This window comes from Antrostomus carolinensis, unplaced genomic scaffold (assembly GCF_000700745.2).
Source record: "Antrostomus carolinensis isolate BGI_N321 unplaced genomic scaffold, ASM70074v2 scaffold902, whole genome shotgun sequence".
NCBI classification, from domain to species: Eukaryota; Metazoa; Chordata; class Aves; order Caprimulgiformes; family Caprimulgidae; genus Antrostomus; species Antrostomus carolinensis.
This window is the reverse complement of record NW_010301400.1, coordinates 26,253-44,706: the sequence shown is the minus strand read 5'-3', so window position 1 is coordinate 44,706 and position 18,454 is coordinate 26,253. Positions and strand designations below refer to the sequence as shown.

The 18,454-nt window shown below is 37.2% G+C and overlaps 1 protein-coding gene across 1 annotated transcript in view; it reads right to left on the bottom strand.

Moving 5' to 3' along the window:
* Window positions 1-18,241, bottom strand: part of GRID1 (glutamate ionotropic receptor delta type subunit 1) — a gene marked incomplete at its 5' end in the record, with an annotated part of 55,085 nt that extends 36,844 nt beyond the window's left edge. The window contains 4 exons of the mRNA XM_029083872.1: window positions 12,410-12,548; window positions 13,921-14,245; window positions 16,380-16,577; window positions 18,140-18,241. Of these exons, the coding sequence (XP_028939705.1) occupies window positions 12,410-12,548; window positions 13,921-14,245; window positions 16,380-16,577; window positions 18,140-18,241 (764 nt within the window). The remainder of the gene's footprint in view (window positions 1-12,409; window positions 12,549-13,920; window positions 14,246-16,379; window positions 16,578-18,139) is intronic.
* Between the last annotated feature and the right edge of the window lie 213 nt (window positions 18,242-18,454).

Sequence of the window (18,454 nt, the reverse complement as noted above, 5' to 3'; positions counted from 1 at the left end):
AGACAGTCAAGCAATTAATAAATGATACTGTCATGTTTATGATTTTAATAGTAATGAATTACTAGCTACACACATTGTATTGGCAAAACATTTGTAGGCTTTGTGTACTAAGAGTCTGAGATGCAGCAGAAATATGCTCTGTTACCATCACTTGTAACCTCACTTTTGCTTTACTGATCTCAGAACCACCTGCAGCATTTTTGCTAAAGTCAAAATGTGGGAAATGTAGGATAAAAATCCATACAACTAGGCTGTGTCCCATCGCTCACAGAACTTCTTAATATCTTCCTGTGTTTTATTTAGGAATCATGCCCATTTAAAAAAAAAAAAAAAGACTTAATAGTTTTTCTGGCTGTGAGACTCAAATTTAGATCCAAAAATCAAACTGGATTCTCATCATCATCAGTAAAACAGGTTCTTCTGTAAACAAAATTAGACCTCTGGTTATTCCTATCCATTCCTATTTCTAAACGATGCCCTCAGGACCACCATGGCAACTCCAGTCATCTGCAGTGATCTGCACAAGTGTGGCTTGACTTGTCACTGGATCATAGAAGTTCATTTTGCCTAGAGCTGATACTGGCTCTGCTCCAGCACCATGCATAAAGAAATCTGTTAAACAGCTAGGAAAAAAGTTAAACATCTCCTGATTGCCAGTCGAATGTTTCTAACTATACTTCCAACCCTTCTCTTCCCCAAACCTCCTAGAGGTAATAAAATCACAGATTTTTCCATTAAATAGGTTTTTTTTTTAATTGTTTATTTGTAATAAATATTTTCTTTCTGAATGTCCTATATTTTCTGCATTGTTATCATAAGGTAAAGAAACCATGATGGTCCATACAGTAGAAGTTATGATTACTTTGCTTTTCAAAAACAAACAATAACATAAAAAAACCCCTCCCTTAATAATGATAGCAATGGAAGCTAGTTTTTGAGGATTTGCATCTCAAAGCTGGATCCACTGGCACCTCATAGTTTGTGATCTCTGGATGAATTTTCTCTCACAGCTGGGCATTTACAATCGCATATGAGTTTATCTGATGTCTAGTTGAGCGAGTGAAGACAGAAAGTCATCTTTCCTTTATATTTACAAGGTGAATTTACAGGACCCATCTTCATCACCCCATTTTTCCTTTTTTTCTAATAAATTAATACTCTTGAGATATTACCCAGTTTGGCCACCATGTTTGTAATTTAACAATGAAAAGTATTAGACTGACAGATACACAGAGTAATCACATTAGAGATTTTTCTAAGACATAGTCCCACATTTTCAAAAGCTGGAGCTTTAATTTGTATGCTCAGATCCACATTTAAATTGCTACATGATGGGCAGATTTTCAAAATGAATCAAGAAAAGTTTTGGCAGAACAGCACATCCGTAAGATGTTTGCATATTCAGTTAAAAGCCTGGAAAAGGATTCAGAGCACCTATAAGCAGTTTGTGTTTATACTGCATACACAGAATAATCAGTTTTGTTAAAAAATCTGGGTTCTTTATCCACACTCTATATTCCATTCGACAGTGAGGAGGAAATTCACACACAAGAAGAAAAGGTGAAAACACCTCAAGAGCTTTTATCATGTTTGGGGGAAATAAATGCATAATTTTGACTACCTCTGAATATTTTTTTGTTTTATTTTTAAACCACTGCCATTATGACCTTTCTCTGAGTAGCTTGAAGGGTTAACATGTTAATTAAAGCAAGGTATTCTACTCCTTAAATTATTAATTAAAATTAAAATTGCAGCTGGTGTTTAACAGCAACTCAGTCCCAACAGCAGGTTTTAGTCACTTCACCTAAATCAAACATATCATAAAGTTGGCATGAAAATCATATTGTGTGAATCAGACACATCTGGTGACTGACACATGCTTTTACCTATAACGAAAATAACAAACTGCCTCTATTATTTATGCAGATGCACTTTAAATTGTTTGCTATGCTCATGTATTCTACCAAACACATCTGGAAGCTAAAAATCCTAATGAAGATTAATGATTAAGATTGAGAGGGAAGAAATTGCTTTCTTCCTTCTCAACTGCCATTATAAGTACTGATGTCACTGCCGTTCTGTTTTGCACTCAGATGACAGAGAGTAGCTTTTTAATTAAATAGAGTGGGGAACAGATAAGCTTGGCATCTTGGTGCTGGCTTATAAAGTCCTTACTTAGGGCAAGAGGTACTTTACACCATGACTATTAGGATATTGTTATACTGTGAGTAGTTCCATTAAAGTCCATGAAATCACAGTTTGGGATAAAGTCCTACTCAACTCTTTATTAATTTTTTATTTATCAGGAGCTGTCATATGCTGTGAGAAAGAGGATCTTAGTGCAGAAAGCTCTGGGATGATGCCTGCACTAGTGTCAGCAGTCTCCTAGCTGGTTGGAGGGCCTGGATGAATTCATGTGGCTCAGAACTCTCAGAGGTACAAAGTGATGCTGGAAAACAGCTTCACACCCTTCCCTTACCACAAGGAGTAAAGCAGAAGCTACTGATGTTGGAAGAAAGAAGAGGAGAGAACAGAAGGAATCTGAAGAGGCATCCTGATTGCTAGAACATGTGCTGGCTACTCCTCAGAAATCAAAACAGAGGTCTCTTAATCAATACTGTAAGCACATATAGTATTCATCAGTTATTATTGATGTCTAAAGTATATGCATTACATATGCATATTTTAAAGTCTGGAGGCCCACTTGCCTGTTTGTCAGAGGACTCAGATTGCGAGCACTTGGTGTATGGTGTTCTTCCCTCCTCATCCTGATGTACTATGTGGTAAACAGAAAAAGGAACCTTAACTTTTTGCCTCTCTCTCCTCACCCTGAACACAAGCCTTGCCTAAATATCAAACCTCATATAAGAAACACTGACAGTGCTGCATCAAAACCAACTGGCTGTTCCTTATATTGTGATTAATTAGTTTATTGGGTAGTTTAACTACGTACCTTGAAATATGAGCTTGGAAATTGCATTACTGCTGTATGAGAGAAACACAGTAGTCAACATCCACCTCATTCTGACTGATGATTTTCTATTATTTTTTAGATAGATATGACTATTCATAAATCAATTAAATTAAATCAGTGACTTATCATCCTAGGTTGGTTTTAATGATTTAGAAGGCAAACAACTTTAGTGCATGTGATTACATTTCTTTTAATGGAACTTTGACAGCTGTATCAAAATAGCTTTTCCAAGGCAACACCATTCTCTCCTTCATCTGCAGATGAGTCTGGAAATGCTCCTGTATTATATTATATGGGGGGCACACAGAGAAGAAGAGAACATTGCTCAGTAAGGCAGAGGAGCCCAGGAAGTGGAAAGAACACGTGCAATTCTTCCCTTAGCAACACAGTACTATTTCCAGAAAAGTTTTCTTTCCCTCTATAAAATCTTTTGCAACACAGGAACTAAGAACTAATAGGAAAGCACTCATGGTAATAAACAGTAGCATCTTAGTTTCCAGGGAAACTAAGAACCCCCAGCTCCTTTAACCCCTAAACACCCATAAACTTCATCTATTGAAAGTGTATTTTGCTGGGTTTTTTTCTTTTTTTTTTTTTTTTCTTTTTTTTTTTTACATCATCAGGAATAGCTTCTAAATCTCCTTATGAGGATATTAAATTTTTAAAGCATTTTCTTTAAATGGCAAGTTCAGAGTTTTCCACCTCACGGCAAGACAGTCTATAAGCATTTTAGAATGTATTGGAACAACTTTTATTTCAGAAGATTAAATACTATCCTATATGTCATATAGGGTGTTAAGACTTTAAGGTGTGAGAAAGAACAATCTTCTATCATGGAAACATTTATAAGAGAAATGGATATTTTAGATTTGAATGAAAATGTCAAAGAGGAAAGTAACCAGATTAGAAGTGTTTGCAAGATGATGGAACTCACTAGCCTGAAGGAAAAAAAAGAACCCAAACACCCAAGAGTAACAGCATAAAAATAACGGGTTTCAAAAGACCAGACCTCAATAGACTTCAGGGACTGGAGGAGAAAGCCTCTTAGGAAGTTTATTTAAAGAATTAAGGACTACAGAAGGGCTGGTAATTCCTGAAAAAGACTACCAAAAACAGATGCAAACTATCTTAACATGAGGAACTATTAGAAGAAATTATAAGAAGGTGTTATAGTGTCAACAAGAGCTCTTTCAAGACATAGAAAACCAAAAGCATTTTTTTTTTCTGAGTGATCATAAGATAGTAGTGCAACTATTTGAGTAAATAAGCATACAAACTACAAATGCATGGGAGAAAAAAACATCAGAAAAAACAAAAATAAATCCTCCTCATAATGTCAATGACGTTAAAGGCATGCTCAATCTTCAGTCTCTGAATGAATGGCCTCTGAACTTTGCTCCAAGAGATCAGCTTTTGAATTGGTTGCATGAACTGACCTTTTAGGCTACAGGAGGTATGACTATTACTTAATTTTTATTGCAGGCTATTAATTCAAACTTTGCAATGTGAAAGATGGTTCATTTAAGTGGAGCACGACTATCCACAGCACAGTGACTCTGGTCAGTATTAACCAACCAACCAGTACTCGGGGAGGATGGCTGGGCAAGCATTCTCTCTTTTCCCCTACTGGAAAATTCTTTTCTTCCCCCTCTCCTTCCTCCATCCAAATTAAAGAAATTCAGGGCATTTTCCCTGTACTCAAGTCAACCTGCTGACATCAAATATATGGTAATGAACAGAAGGTGGGAAAATTACTTTTTCTGCCAGGTGGGCAAGAAATTCTGGTGCTGGGTGACCATGGTACAAAAAAGATGGAATTACTGCTCATGTGGAGATGTTGGTGAGGAATTGTAAGGTGAGATGACTTTTTTTTACAAGAGCAAACAAAGCATTTCCCAAAATGTGCAACAGATGAGCAGAGTTGGATTCTCATGTATGTCTTGTCTGAACTGACAGCAAGTAAGAAAACAGGTACAACTTTCCCTCCTTACAAGTAGGTACACCTGCCTTCAACTTCATCTCACTGTTTCACAGGAATTAACTTACTAAGGTAAAGTGCTTACTACCTACTGGTAATTTTGCAAATGCAGTTTACTTGCTTGTTGTGGCTACAGGGATGTTTTCAGAGAGACCTTCCTATATTACCCCATAATAGAACAACTTACATGACTTTTATAATAGGCCTCACTGTTACAGTAATGACTCTGACCAGCACAGATAAATGGTATAAAATGCAAACAAATTTACAGGGCTTTTGTTTTGTTTTGTTTTGTTTTTTTCCAGGCACTTTCACTAGCAAGTGTCATGACGTTCCTGTATTGAGGTTCTTAGTTTAAATACTCTTCTGACAAAGATATATACCACAGGGGCGTGTAACAGTATCTGTCTGTCCAAAAGAATAGCAAACATAGCCAACAAACAAACACATGGAAGAATATATTAACATGCAGAAAGGGTTAGGTAGTTTTGCATTGTAGGTCAAATAAATATCTATATGATATAGTGGAAAAGAATATTAATGTTTTTGCAGGAGTGAAACTGAGATACTTGAGAACACTGGCAAGTCTGTTTTAATGGTTGTTCCTCACCCAGAATCCATTTCCAAAACAGAATTCACCATGAAATTTTTCTTCTTACTCTTGTTTTTGTCCTTAAAAAATGATGGGTTGAGGCAGTCTTTACAGTTAGGAAATGTCTGAACTTTAAGACCAACTTTATTTGAATTGCTATAGTAATCATTATTTTGCCTTTTTATTATCCTGCTGTATTAGATTTTATTATCAATTCATAATAAACTTCTTCAGAGAAAAACAATGGGAATGTAAATATCCTATTGAGTAAAAAATCTTCTGTTACTGCTTTTTGCATTGTTTATCTCTTAGGAGTCAAATAGAAAATAAAACCCAAAATAAAACCCATAGATACTATCCTTGTAATAAAAACAAACCACTTACTACAACAAAGAATGTTGAAGTCAGGGGCCAATGAGATACTCTACTCTATGGATAGTCAGTGAATAATCTATATTAATATGAGAAAATCTGACTTAAAGGGCAACAGTCTGAGCTGAGAAGAAGAGACTGCATATCAAACAGATCTGAGCCAATCTTTGTACATTTTGATGGGCTACCATGAAGGTTGCTGTTCTTGCTAGATTTTCACCCTTCCAAAGCAAAAGAAAAAAATAATTAAAAAATCATTTTATTACCTGCACAGATGGTAGATTTTGCTAACGTCATATCCAAATCATTTTCTTCTCTAAATTGTACTTGCATCTGAATGTTAATGTCTCAACCCATTCAAGTCACAGAACTTCCCAGTAACAAGAACAAATGAAGAAATGCTATGATGTAAGGTGTCATAAAATTAGAGTTGAAGAGGGTGTGGAATCACAGATCTCTTGGTTTGCCACTGATCTCCAATATATGCCACATTTTTACAATGGTAACTGAAGAGATGGAATGCAAGCTTGATTTTCAGCTGTGCATTCTCATTTTTCCCAGAAAAATATCCTTGGGAAATATTTGCACTTATATGCTTGCCTGCTTGCTCAATTACAGGAGTAATTAGGATCCATTTTAAACCATGGATGAATGGCATATGCCAGCATTCAGAAAGCTTTTTAAATGGCTCCAGAGTCTGTGAAGTCTCGGGTTTCATTGAAGCACCCACTAGGTAACACTGTCAATGAAAGTGAAATGAAAACATGGACGATGGGGGTTCTAGCACGGCAACAACACCATGTCTTGCCCTGAATGTTGCCTGAAGGCAAGTGGCTGGCAAGCTCTGCCCTTGAGCGCTGCTGCCCTGCTTCACAGCCTTTCCCATGAAATTTCTTCCATTTGATCTAAAAGTTTTGAGCTGTTGTCCTTTTTCATTCACTTACATCTTTCTTACATTCTTTTTTAGCCTTTATTTTTATGGATGAACTTAATCTAGTTATTTAATTGAAACTTTTGCTCACAGGCCTTAAATAATACTCACGATAATTATTTTTTATCATGCTCATTCATACATGCCTCCTGCCAATGTGCCTGAGGTGCTGCCCAGACAATGCAAAACATAGTACAAATTAAACATAATAAAAGAAAACCCAATGAAATATTTAGAAAGGCATGTATGATATTAACAATAGAAAGGCTGTTTTCAAATGCAAGGAATTTCAAGGCAAAATCACTGCAAATACAGCGGAATTCCTGTGAGGTTCTTGCTACCAACCCTATCAAATCCACTTAACTGCAGCAGATGAAACCTTTGTTTGTTTCCCTCTAGCTGGCATCCTCAAAATACCTTCCACATTTTCTTTTAAAATATTTTGAGATTTTTTCTGTTTTGTATGCAACCTAGAAATTTTTTTTTTTGATACCTGCAGAGCTGTTATAATACGGTCATTTCTGGCTATTCATCTTTAAAGCAGCTAAACTGAAAACGTGCCATATAAGATATGAAAAAAATGTTGTTCTGTACAGAAAGGGAACTGAGACAGAGAGGAGGCTGAGCTTGCCAAGATCAGGCAAAGCTTGTAGTAGAAAAAGAATTTGAACCCAAGTCTTCCAAGTGCTAGACTATCACCCCAACTAAGCTACAGTAAACCTTAAACTGCCACTAAAACAGGAAATTGGGGATTAAAATGCAAATAAGGAAATCCTAAATCATGAAACAACAGCTGTGAACTTAAAAGCAGATATAATGTGCGTTTGTATGCAGTCCATGAATGTATATATACAGATGTCTTTCAAAACATCCATAGCATATGCAAATATTAAAGATCAATTTGATAAAATCTTAAATGTAAACTCTTTTGAATTTGCAAACAGACTACTTTTTTATGTCCTAATTTTCCTGCGTGATTCTTAACCACTTGTCAAACAAGCTCTCCTAAACCTGAGTTTCAAAATATCTGTGCAGCTACTGAACCGCATGTAGTCTGCTTGTTAACAAGAAATTAAGCTGGAAGTTAAGTGACTGCTAATTAAACTCATAATTACAAATGGAAGGTCAGACAGTAAATCCAAGAGCTGTGTGAAAATGTAATAAAACAAAAGAAAGAACAAACTCATATATAATAATTCAGCCCTTACTTGGCAGATTGACTCATTAGAAGACTTCTCAGCTGCATACAGTTCTGAAGGCAAATATTAGAATAATAAATGCAAATCATTTGGGTTTAATCAAGTTTATCAAGGATTAGCACCGGCTCTAAACATTACCTAGATTTCTATTTAAAAACAAAAATCAAAAATGGCTCCTTTACAAAATTAGAACATGAAACGTGGCTTCCTAGGTCGAGCCCCAAAGTAGACACCAGCACACTCACAAAACATGCTTTCTCTTTTGGAACCAGTTAACATCTTGCTCCTCTGCCCACATGACATTGGGAAATCTGCTTGATGGTTCACTGCCCTGCCTGTGAATCTCCATGAATGCAGAAATCTTGAGATAACTACATTGCCTTTGTCCTCTTACTGTGAGATTGAGAAAGAGAGAAGATGAGAAGAACACAACAGGTAATTTGGACAGAGGGCTCAGAGAAACAGGATTAAAAGAGCAAAGGGGTGCAGAAGTACCAGCTGCTAGCAACTAGAAAAAGAAGGACAGCTGAGGAAGGTTCACACTATTTCTGTTATCCTAGACCTCCTGAAGGGCCAGAAGTTTTGATGTGAGTCTCAAACTCCACGTTCTGACCCTTCCCACCACCCCTGTCACACCGAGACAAATGGTGGGCACACGGGACATAGGAGGAGAAAGGCAGCACACACAGACACGCCAGACCAGAAAACCAGTGCCTCACCCCATTATCACACCTGTGATGGAGCAATTGAGGATTTGGGAAAATCCAAGGAGAAGGATTTGTGTTCTTTCCAAGATAGGTACATTTCTTGCACGGGATCTGGGCACCTACCTGGACAGCACAGCACTTGGGAACCTGTTTGGGATTTAGAAAGTCTCTCACGAAATACAGAAACACAGGCAGCATACCAAAGCTGCTTTCTGCTGTGCCTCTTACTCTGGGTATTTCACCTTTCTGTGAGCCACAGGCAGTCCCTGAAACTCACAGCAGGGTAGAAAAGCCTTATGAAATTTGGCAATAGCAGATTTAAAAAAAAAAAAAATTATTCCCTCATCAGCAGACTTTCAGCTGATGTGCTAATTCTAAAAATCTGCCTTCCAACAGTTCAACTTTGCTTCAGCGAATGTCTCACCAAGCCCCTTTTAATAAATATAATTTATGATTTCTATGACACACTTGTTTTGCAGTGAAATTGTGGAGATAATGATAACTAGATTGATTGACACCTGGTTGTTCAATCAAACACACTCTTATTCCACTAGTCACAGATCACACATGCCAAATTTGATGCTGAAACAACTTTTATTAAGCATTTTGGAAGGGGCCTGAGGAGAAAATCAGTCTTGTAATGAAAATCTCTACTATGTTGCAGCTTCTGCAGCACCATAATACCGTTTTCTCTCCTGCTGGCAGTTTAGCAGCAGCAGTACTGAACACCAGAGGACTTCCCTATGGAGGGAGAGATAACAGCACACATTTACTGAGAGGATTGGGGGTTGGTTTCTTAACAATGGAAGTATACACAGACGGATTTCATACTTCTCAGCTGGTGAGCAAATTTTCAGCTACAAATCATTCTGCCTCTTTGGGTGGGAAAAATGGATTTCACATAAGTATTCCTTTCTGGGTCCATGAAAGATACAATGTGGGCAAGCTGAGTGGTAGATTTAGAAAGGCAAAAATAGCCACTCCATATCATACAATGCTGAAGCCAAGTAGTACTGGGAGCTGAGACACCAGGCCATGATGCATTCATATAAGGCAGTAATTACTTTCTCAGGAAAACTATTTGTTTGAAAACTGACACAACATTTCATAAGATATTTCTCCTAAAGGTCAGGGAAATGAAAATATCTTCATCATAGCTTAGAAATGGATGAAGGCTGAACAGAGTTTCTGGAGAACTTATTTCTTTACCCCATCTCTTCTCTCCTAAATCACTAGCAGTTTTTGATGAGAGAGGTTGGTCCAGATCTCTCTTTCTGCGCGCCCCCCCCGCCCCCCATATCCATAGGCAAGCCAAAACAAGCAAGTCCCTTAACTGTCTTAGTTATGCCAAGCAGTGACTAAATCAAAGAGCTTTCTGACAGCTACCATTTCAGATTACCTTAGGAATTATTTGGGTGCTTAAGCAAAAACATCCAGGGCACTTTAGACACCCCGGGAGAGACCCCTGCCCCTATAGCCAAGTAGCTGGAGTGCAGGTAGTAAACCTTATGGTAACTTAAAATTACTTTGGACATTTATGTTTTGGCACTTGAATTATTCTGCTGGTATTTGCAGATCACAGTAGAGGGCTTTCTTCCTTCTGTATGCTTACCTTATACAAGGGGTTGTGATATCAGGAATCTGGAAAGTAGCAGCTACTGTTAGGTATAGAAAGGCATTCTAACATCTCTAAGAGTAAAAGGGTGTTCTGGGCTCTAATGTCCCAAAACAACACTGAGCACCTCCTTTTTGCAGTAACTTATCTTCTCCTCAAGATTCTCATCAATGTCCTTTCACTTTAATAAGAAGGGGAATCAAAATCCCTTATAAACGTTGCAATAGCACATCCTCAAAGGCATCCTCCGATACTACATAATTCTGTTCTTAAATCAGTGTCTTTTTTGCAGATTCCTCACTGCACTTCACCCCAAGTTTTGTCCTCCTCTGCATTTTGCTGAGTTTTAGGAGGTGCTTAGTAGACTGCATGAACAAATTCTTCTGTCATGAAGGAACTAGAACTCCCAGAAATTTTTGAGAAGTTCATTATTAATGCATTCTGGGTAACTATTTCTGTCTTGGGTTTCAAGAGCAGTTTACTCATCGAGCTTAACATTAGTCTCATCACAGCCAGGCTTCCCAGATACTCTGTGGTAGTTTTATTCTATTTAGCTTCTCATGTTCTTTCCAGAAATTACTTGCAGTTCTTATTTCTGTTACTGTTAAACCCCACTTATTTTGCCAAAACTAACAGAAAATTAATTTAAAAACAAAGGTTGTTGCGGCTTTGGGGTGGTTTTATTGTTGTTTCAACACTATATCCATATAAAGCATTACATTAACTGCAAAGCATGCAACAGCAAGTTAAAAATTGTAAATACGGCTAAAGTCACATTTATGAGAATTGTTTTTATTTATGTCCTTCTGTGTAGATACCACAGAGAAGGCAAAAGAAACTTTTTTAAGTGCCAGCCTCACCTAAGTGCCAATACCTCTGTTTCAGGAGCAGAGCACAAACATTATAGTTCCAGTTTTCCCAGTGCAACCCCAAATGAGACCAACAGAGTAACTGTGTCACACTCTAGCACTTAACAACCTTAGATCAACATTTTCTAGAAGGAGAGCCTGTGTCACACTGCCTGTCCTCTGGGCAGCTCTCCACTCCATCACTATCAGATCAAACATGAGATATCAGTCTCTAATCCTGTTAGCACAGACTGTGGAAGATCAATGGCACTCCCAGTACTCCATGCCAGTGTGAAGGTGGAAATTTTATCCGTGTTTTGAGAGAAAAAATGAAAATGTTCTTTAGCCTTTAAATTTTCTGAAGAAAAGCAAATTACATACACACATACAACTTGCCACCAAACAACCAACAGCTCTCTGGAGCTGCTCGGAGGCCTGGTTTAATGAAAATATTCTCATTGAGTATGGATCAGTAGGAAAATGACAGGGGAAAGAAGTGAGAGGTGCAAGATAAATTTGGTTTGCTACAGAAGTTATAATTTGTCATCACAATATTGTCCACACAACTGTAGAGAATTATATATAAATTTATTAAAACAACTGCTATATTATATCTATTATCCTGGATTCATGTTTGGTTATCTTTTCCTCCTTGAGAATAAGCTTTTTCTGCAAATAATGCCACTGAATCTGGCCACTTATATTTTGGGCATTTATATTTTAAAAGACTGCCTATATTACCTTATATGCAATTAACAGTATAAACAACAGCATATATCAACATATTGAGAACATAAAATTACACATTGAAGGTAAGAAGTGAAATGTTATATAGTTCCCTAGAGGTGGAAGTTCCCTCTGATGTTCAACAATGAAATAAACACAGCTGAAGCAGTGAGAGCTCTAGTTAAGCAATATATATATATACATATAAACATGAAAGACCTCTCTTCTGGAAAAATACACAATTAAAGTGCCATTGTCCCCTCCATGCACCTATCAAAACTGCTTAGGAATTGTTGGAGTGAAGGTGAAGGGGAGGGAGAAGAGAAAATCAGCCACTGCAAATAAGCAGAGTATTTTAAGAGTATTTTATTAGAGTTATCTCCTTCTTGCAAGAATGAGTGTTCAAATGGATAATACCTTTCTGTGAAATCCAGGTTTCCAGCTTTATGTTAAGAAGACGCCCTTACCTTATGGGATTATCCATCCTTGATACTGTGAGAAATGCTGCTAAATTTGCTGTGTAGGAAGAGCACACGATAAGGGTGAAGAGCCACCAGCTTCCCATTACAATGCGCATAGCCACAGAATTGACAGTAGTTTCGCCCCCTACAAATAAACAGAGAAAATGAAGGTCTCTCAGCAGCTTCCACTTACAATCACTTTCTATGTGCCCTGTTACACTAAACTTTGTTGGAGCTACCCCACTGCATTTCTGCTTCCCTTCCAGACCACCCTTTCACTGTGGGAAAAACACTGCTTCCATTAAGACTGATAATTTAAAAACATTTTCTCCAGTCAATCTCTTGCCCTGGATGCTGTTCTAGAAAATCCTCTTTCAAAATATTTCCCTTGGGAATTATTGAGGATAAAATTTACAGTACATGAAAAATATTCTACATAAATGAAGTTTAGTAGTGAAGCACAATTAATATGCAGGAATTAAATCATTACACTGTTCAGAATACACTAATATTCTGTTTTCAATGACCACTTTAGATCTGGAAAAAACCCACAAAACTATCCAATGGTTTATGTGCTATCTGTGCTATATTTACATCTGCAAAGACTGAAACATTAGTGTAATTACTTATTACTCTTTACAACATTTCAAACAATGTGAAGATTTCCTTCTAGCAGGCTTGAAGCACAGTTATGTTTGAATGTTGTTGGAGACCGAATCTTACCATACAGCTGGTGCAAGTCACTTCAGCGTATGGTTGTGCTGATTGTATCTTACTGTACTTAAACCCATAAGGGTTGCCACCTTAATGAGATGGGGGACCGAGTTTCATAGCAATAGTAAGGATTTTCCAGCTGAAGCTTTATAAGCTTGCAATTACAATGAAAAAAAATGTAGAAAAAAGTTAAAATCATACCCATAAGTTAGGATTCAACAAAACCTGTGTGGGACAAAAACTGTGTGGGCAGATTTTGCTAACAGTTGTTTACAAAAGTAACTGTTAATGGTAGCAATCCTACTGAATTCAATGGGATTAGTCCTATGCCTAGAGACTCCTGAATGTAAAGTTAGTTACATGACTACAAATCATTTTCCTGTTCAGTTCAAAGAACCGAAAGATAAACTGTCTCACCTCAGTTCAAAAACATATAAATTTCTAAAAATAAATTTAAACAATTAGACAGGGTGCTAGTTTCAGAGTTGGAGAAGTGTTCTAATTCCACACCAATCAGCTCTGTAGTTTATTTATTGTGTGATAATTTTCCCAATGTGGTAAAGCTTGCTAGGAGTACTTTTTCTGTACTTACTGAGAGACAGAAAAGCAGAACATAACCCCCTACAACTAACCTACCTCTTCCCTTTGTTTATCAGCTGGGCTGATAAAACGTATTACCTCTTCGTACAAGCCTTCTCTTTCATCTTTAGACTGTTCTGGCCAAAGCTAACATATCCCAGCCTGCTTTACCCAAGGCAGAACATTTCTGAACGTCCATCAGTGGTGTTTAGAAGAGTAAGTACCTTGTTGAACAAAGGCACCGTACACGACCCAGATGGCACTGTGGAGGGTGGAGGAAGCAGAGGGGCTCGGCTGGGAAGCGTTCTGTGCCCTGACTGCCTGGATCCGGTTCAGGACAAATATCAAGACACCAACTATAGGGATGGCTGCAGCAATGCAAGCCCACACCGCAAAATCAAAAGGAGCAAAGAGAGAGAAGATGTTGATTTTCTCTTCAGGCTTTTTGATTAAGATCCCCACGGAATAGTCCATGTATCGCTTGCTGAAGTCCACAACACTTTCTCGTTCCGGTGTTATAGTGATGGCTGAGATGGCTAGGTCTGCTCTCTGCAAGACAAATGCAACAGATCAGATCTCTTCCTTTCACCAAGAATTTAGCCAGCATGAGCCTTAAGGAGAAACTTTTCAAGAACTAAGCAATTCCATGCCTTTTTTTCTATAACTTAGCACATTTAGACATATTTAAATAAATTGCCTAAAAATAAAACCAGAATCAGTTTCATCATTTGAACATTGGTTAATTGCATTGGTCTAAAGCAGAGTAGTGAAACATAACCTGTCAGCGTACCCTAGAATCAAAAGTGTCACCCTGACTCCTCTCTGGAATAAGTGCAGCTTATTTAACCTTTATCCCTCACTTGTTTTCCAAAAGATGCCTAAAACTCCAAACCATATTAACTTGATGCACTGCACACAATCAGAAGCAAACATGATTTATTTAGCTTGTGTATTTGATAGCAAGGTGCGAAGAGTTAATGTTTGTTGTTCTACCTGCAGAGTTGCCAACTTCTCATAGTCATAAAGGGATTTTATATGACAACTGTGGGAAAGATTTTGCTTGTTTTTTACACAGAATAAAGTGATTGCAAAAACTAGTAACTGGAAGAATGCACCAAAGGCAACTTAGCTCCTGAAACCACTTTGACTTCAACATTTAAAGTGAGTAGGTTTTACACGTCGAGGGTCCTTAGAGTATGCAAACTCAATGAAAGATAAAACAAGGGTTAATAAATAAGATTATCAAAGCTTTTGCATAGCTGCAATTAGATTTTGAATATTTTTCCACCTCAATAAAAACATTTCTCTTAAAAAATTACAATGTATCTTTTGTTTCCTATCTCTACATCTTGCTGTGAAAGTAAAGCAAATGTTAAGTGAGGGAGGTCATCTTTGAAATCCTTTGGAGTCAGTGGAAAAGCTAGTAGCTGAACTACTATTAAAACAGATACTTTATATACCATTAACAGATACTTATTGTTTCAAGGAAAGCAATTCCCAAAGAAATTTGACAAGATTTCTTATTACATTTTCAAATCAGTGAAATTCAAACAGCTTATGTCAAAGCAAAATAAGTTAAAAATTCTTTATATTTCCTAGCACCAATCAAGAACGTTCCATTACCAAACATATGCTTGCTATTGCTTTAATTGCTTCTATTTCTTCCTAAGCATCTACTTACCAGATACTGAGTGGCCTACTTACTAGATAATGAGAAAGCTTTCACTTTCAGTAATAACTCACTGCAGAAGAGCAACCTTTTCTACAAAGGGCAGCAACATGGAATATTAATTCCTTTGATTCTCTTTCTTGATTAACATTTGTCCCATATCACATAGTGAGAACATTAACAAAATACATTCTAATTTCTTTCTCTGGGAGATTCTAAGCTACAAACTTTCCCCATTTACTTCAATGGAGTTTAATTAACTTACTCCTGATGTGCAAGACTGTAATTAAGAAAATAAATTTGGTCCTCTCTGTTTTAAATGAATGAATAATCTTGAGATTATTTTGGACTCCGATCCTTCAAAACACTTATTTGTGATATATTACTAGGGACACTTTTCCTGTTTTAGAGTCAAACACTTGATCATTATCAAAAACATTGCTACAAAGTGACCCAACTAAAGTCACACCTACAAACAAGTGGAAAAGACATAATGACAAAATTAAAATAATAATAATAATAATTCATATTTTAAGAAGAATATAAGATTTTTTCCTCTATTTTCTATAGTCATTCACTCACACACACATACACGTTCTCTCTTCTTATTCCTACAGCTATGTAAACACACAGATTTAAACTGATATAATTTATGTTGAGAACATATGTTGGAGTAAATAGAACAGACTCTCTAGTTCCTATTCTGTGTACAGGGTCTCAGGGTCTTAAATTGCACAGTTTATATCACACTCAAACCACCCATAAATCAGAAGCATTCTGTACTGGTGTTTTCATCCTAATTCATTCTCTTGTAATTTAGAATGGAGGAAGGGGAGGATTTAAACAACCTCCTTACAAAGAGTCATCTTTTTTCTTTTTCTTTTTCTTTTTCTTTTTCTTTTTCTTTTTCTTTTTCTTTTTCTTTTTCTTTTTCTTTTTCTTTTTCTTTTTCTTTTTCTTTTTCTTTTTCTTTTTCTTAAAAAAAAACCAAAAGGTTGCTTCTTCTCTGTGTACCTTGTTAATGAGTTCTCCAATCATGCCATTCCAGGAGCTGTTTTGGAGCTGATGTCCATATTTTCCATCAGGAGCTTGATATATCTCATATTTGAAGCCCAGATTCTTGGCAAGTGCATCCAGGACATCAATGGAAAATCCTTTATACCGTTTTGGTTGCCCAAGTATGTTCTCCGCCACCATCACAAAAGGTTCTTCCTGAGAACAAAACAATATCTTAACTGATATTTGAAACAAGTTTTTTATTTTGTTTCTCTAACAAAAGGATGTTTCCTGAGTTAATTCTGGAAAACTTGGCACAGAGTTTCAGACACTCATAACCTTCTGAGGCAAAAACTGTAAGCCACTATGAGGCATCCCATCCAGACACCACTGCCTCAGCACCTAAGTCCTGCACATGGCTTTGGGTTTTCCACAGTTTTTGAGAAGAGGCAGAGACTGCAGAAGACAATTCAACCCCCTCTAACAGTTTCCTGGTGCCCATAGGATGAATTGCTCTCTGAAGTACCTGCCTCTTCTTACTGACTACAAAGAGGGCACAGACACCTACCTTAGTGTCCTAACTAGCTGCCTAGAATATAGATATTAACTTAAGCACTTGAGTCCTAGGTAGGAACATTACTACTGTCCAACTATCTCAGACCAGATCAGAGTTAGAAAAACAGCTTCTACAGACAATTATTAATCTTTTGTCCAGGAGACATACTGAAACAAGAGCTAAAAACACTGCATTTTGTGAATGTCAAAAATGTTGAAAATTCAAATAATAACCTTCACGGGTACTGATTTTTGGAGTATATTAAATTAAATGCCTTTTGAGACCAAGGAAATGCAGCATTTTGTGGCATGTTTTCTGTCAGGCATGGGCATCCCACTCTCCTGTGGGGGAACACCAGGGCTGCCAGTGGCACAGCCACTGCAGTTTGTCACCTCTTCAACCTGGTATTGACATTCTTGTGGAAGGGATTTGTTCACCTTGCACATAAGCTACAGCATAACCTTACCTGTCATCAGATTGAGGAACAAAAACTGCGGGCTTGGGGGAGTGCCTTAATGATCTTATGCAGTACTTCCTATTTGTACCATGATTCAGAAAAAGAGAAATAAAAACCACAAAAAGACACCACATTCTGCAGTCTGCAAACTAAAATATTTCAAGCAGGAATTAGGAAGGCATTCAAGCCCTAATTTTCCCCTAATTTAGCACTTAGCTGACAGGAGGAGCTCTGCTACCACTCTGGATTCTGACAGAAGTCCCAAAAACATAATGATTTTTTGGAAAGACTATGCCTTTCTAAAAGTTATAGTTTAGCTCAATGGGAATTTATGAGCTTGATGGAGGAAACACTTTATTAAATTTTACAGCCTGCAGTGTACAAGAGCCAAGATTAGATTATCACAATTGGCCCATCCTGTCTTAAAATCCATGAAATGATGGAAACTGCATATCTGAGTTAGAGTACAGTACCTGGAATGCACTCCTGAACACTCAAGCCCTGTGTTGGTTCCATGCCCAGTAGGAATTACAAAGCAGAAAAAATAGCATAAGCAAACAAACAAATGCTCTGTATCTCTGACAGTGCTCAGCTTCATGTAAAATAATAAAAGACTATAATCTATTTTACTTACTTATATAACTGATCATCCAAAAATCAAGAACTGAAAATGATAGGAAAAATACTGAGGGAAGTGCCCAAAATACTCAGTGAGATCCTTTTTATTTTGAGCATTTTGTTTCCTGAATTCAAATGGGATCATACCAAGACAGTCACCACTTTGAGTGTCAGTCCTTGTAAGTCGTTGCCCAGACGTCGTTCTTGTAGGCTACCATTCAGTCCTTTCTCAGAGTCCCACGTTGCCAACTAGAACAGAAAGTATAGGGAGTCTGAAGGGCTGTTAGGCAGAAATCTTTCATTATTTACATAAACATTTCAGAGCATCTTGACCAAATAAAGAACTGATATAAAGAAGATAAGAGATATGTGGCTTTTTAAAATGCAGAATCAGGACTGGTGAGATTCAGAGGACAGACGTAAACAACTACCTTGCCTGAATGTATTTTCATAAATGCCTGT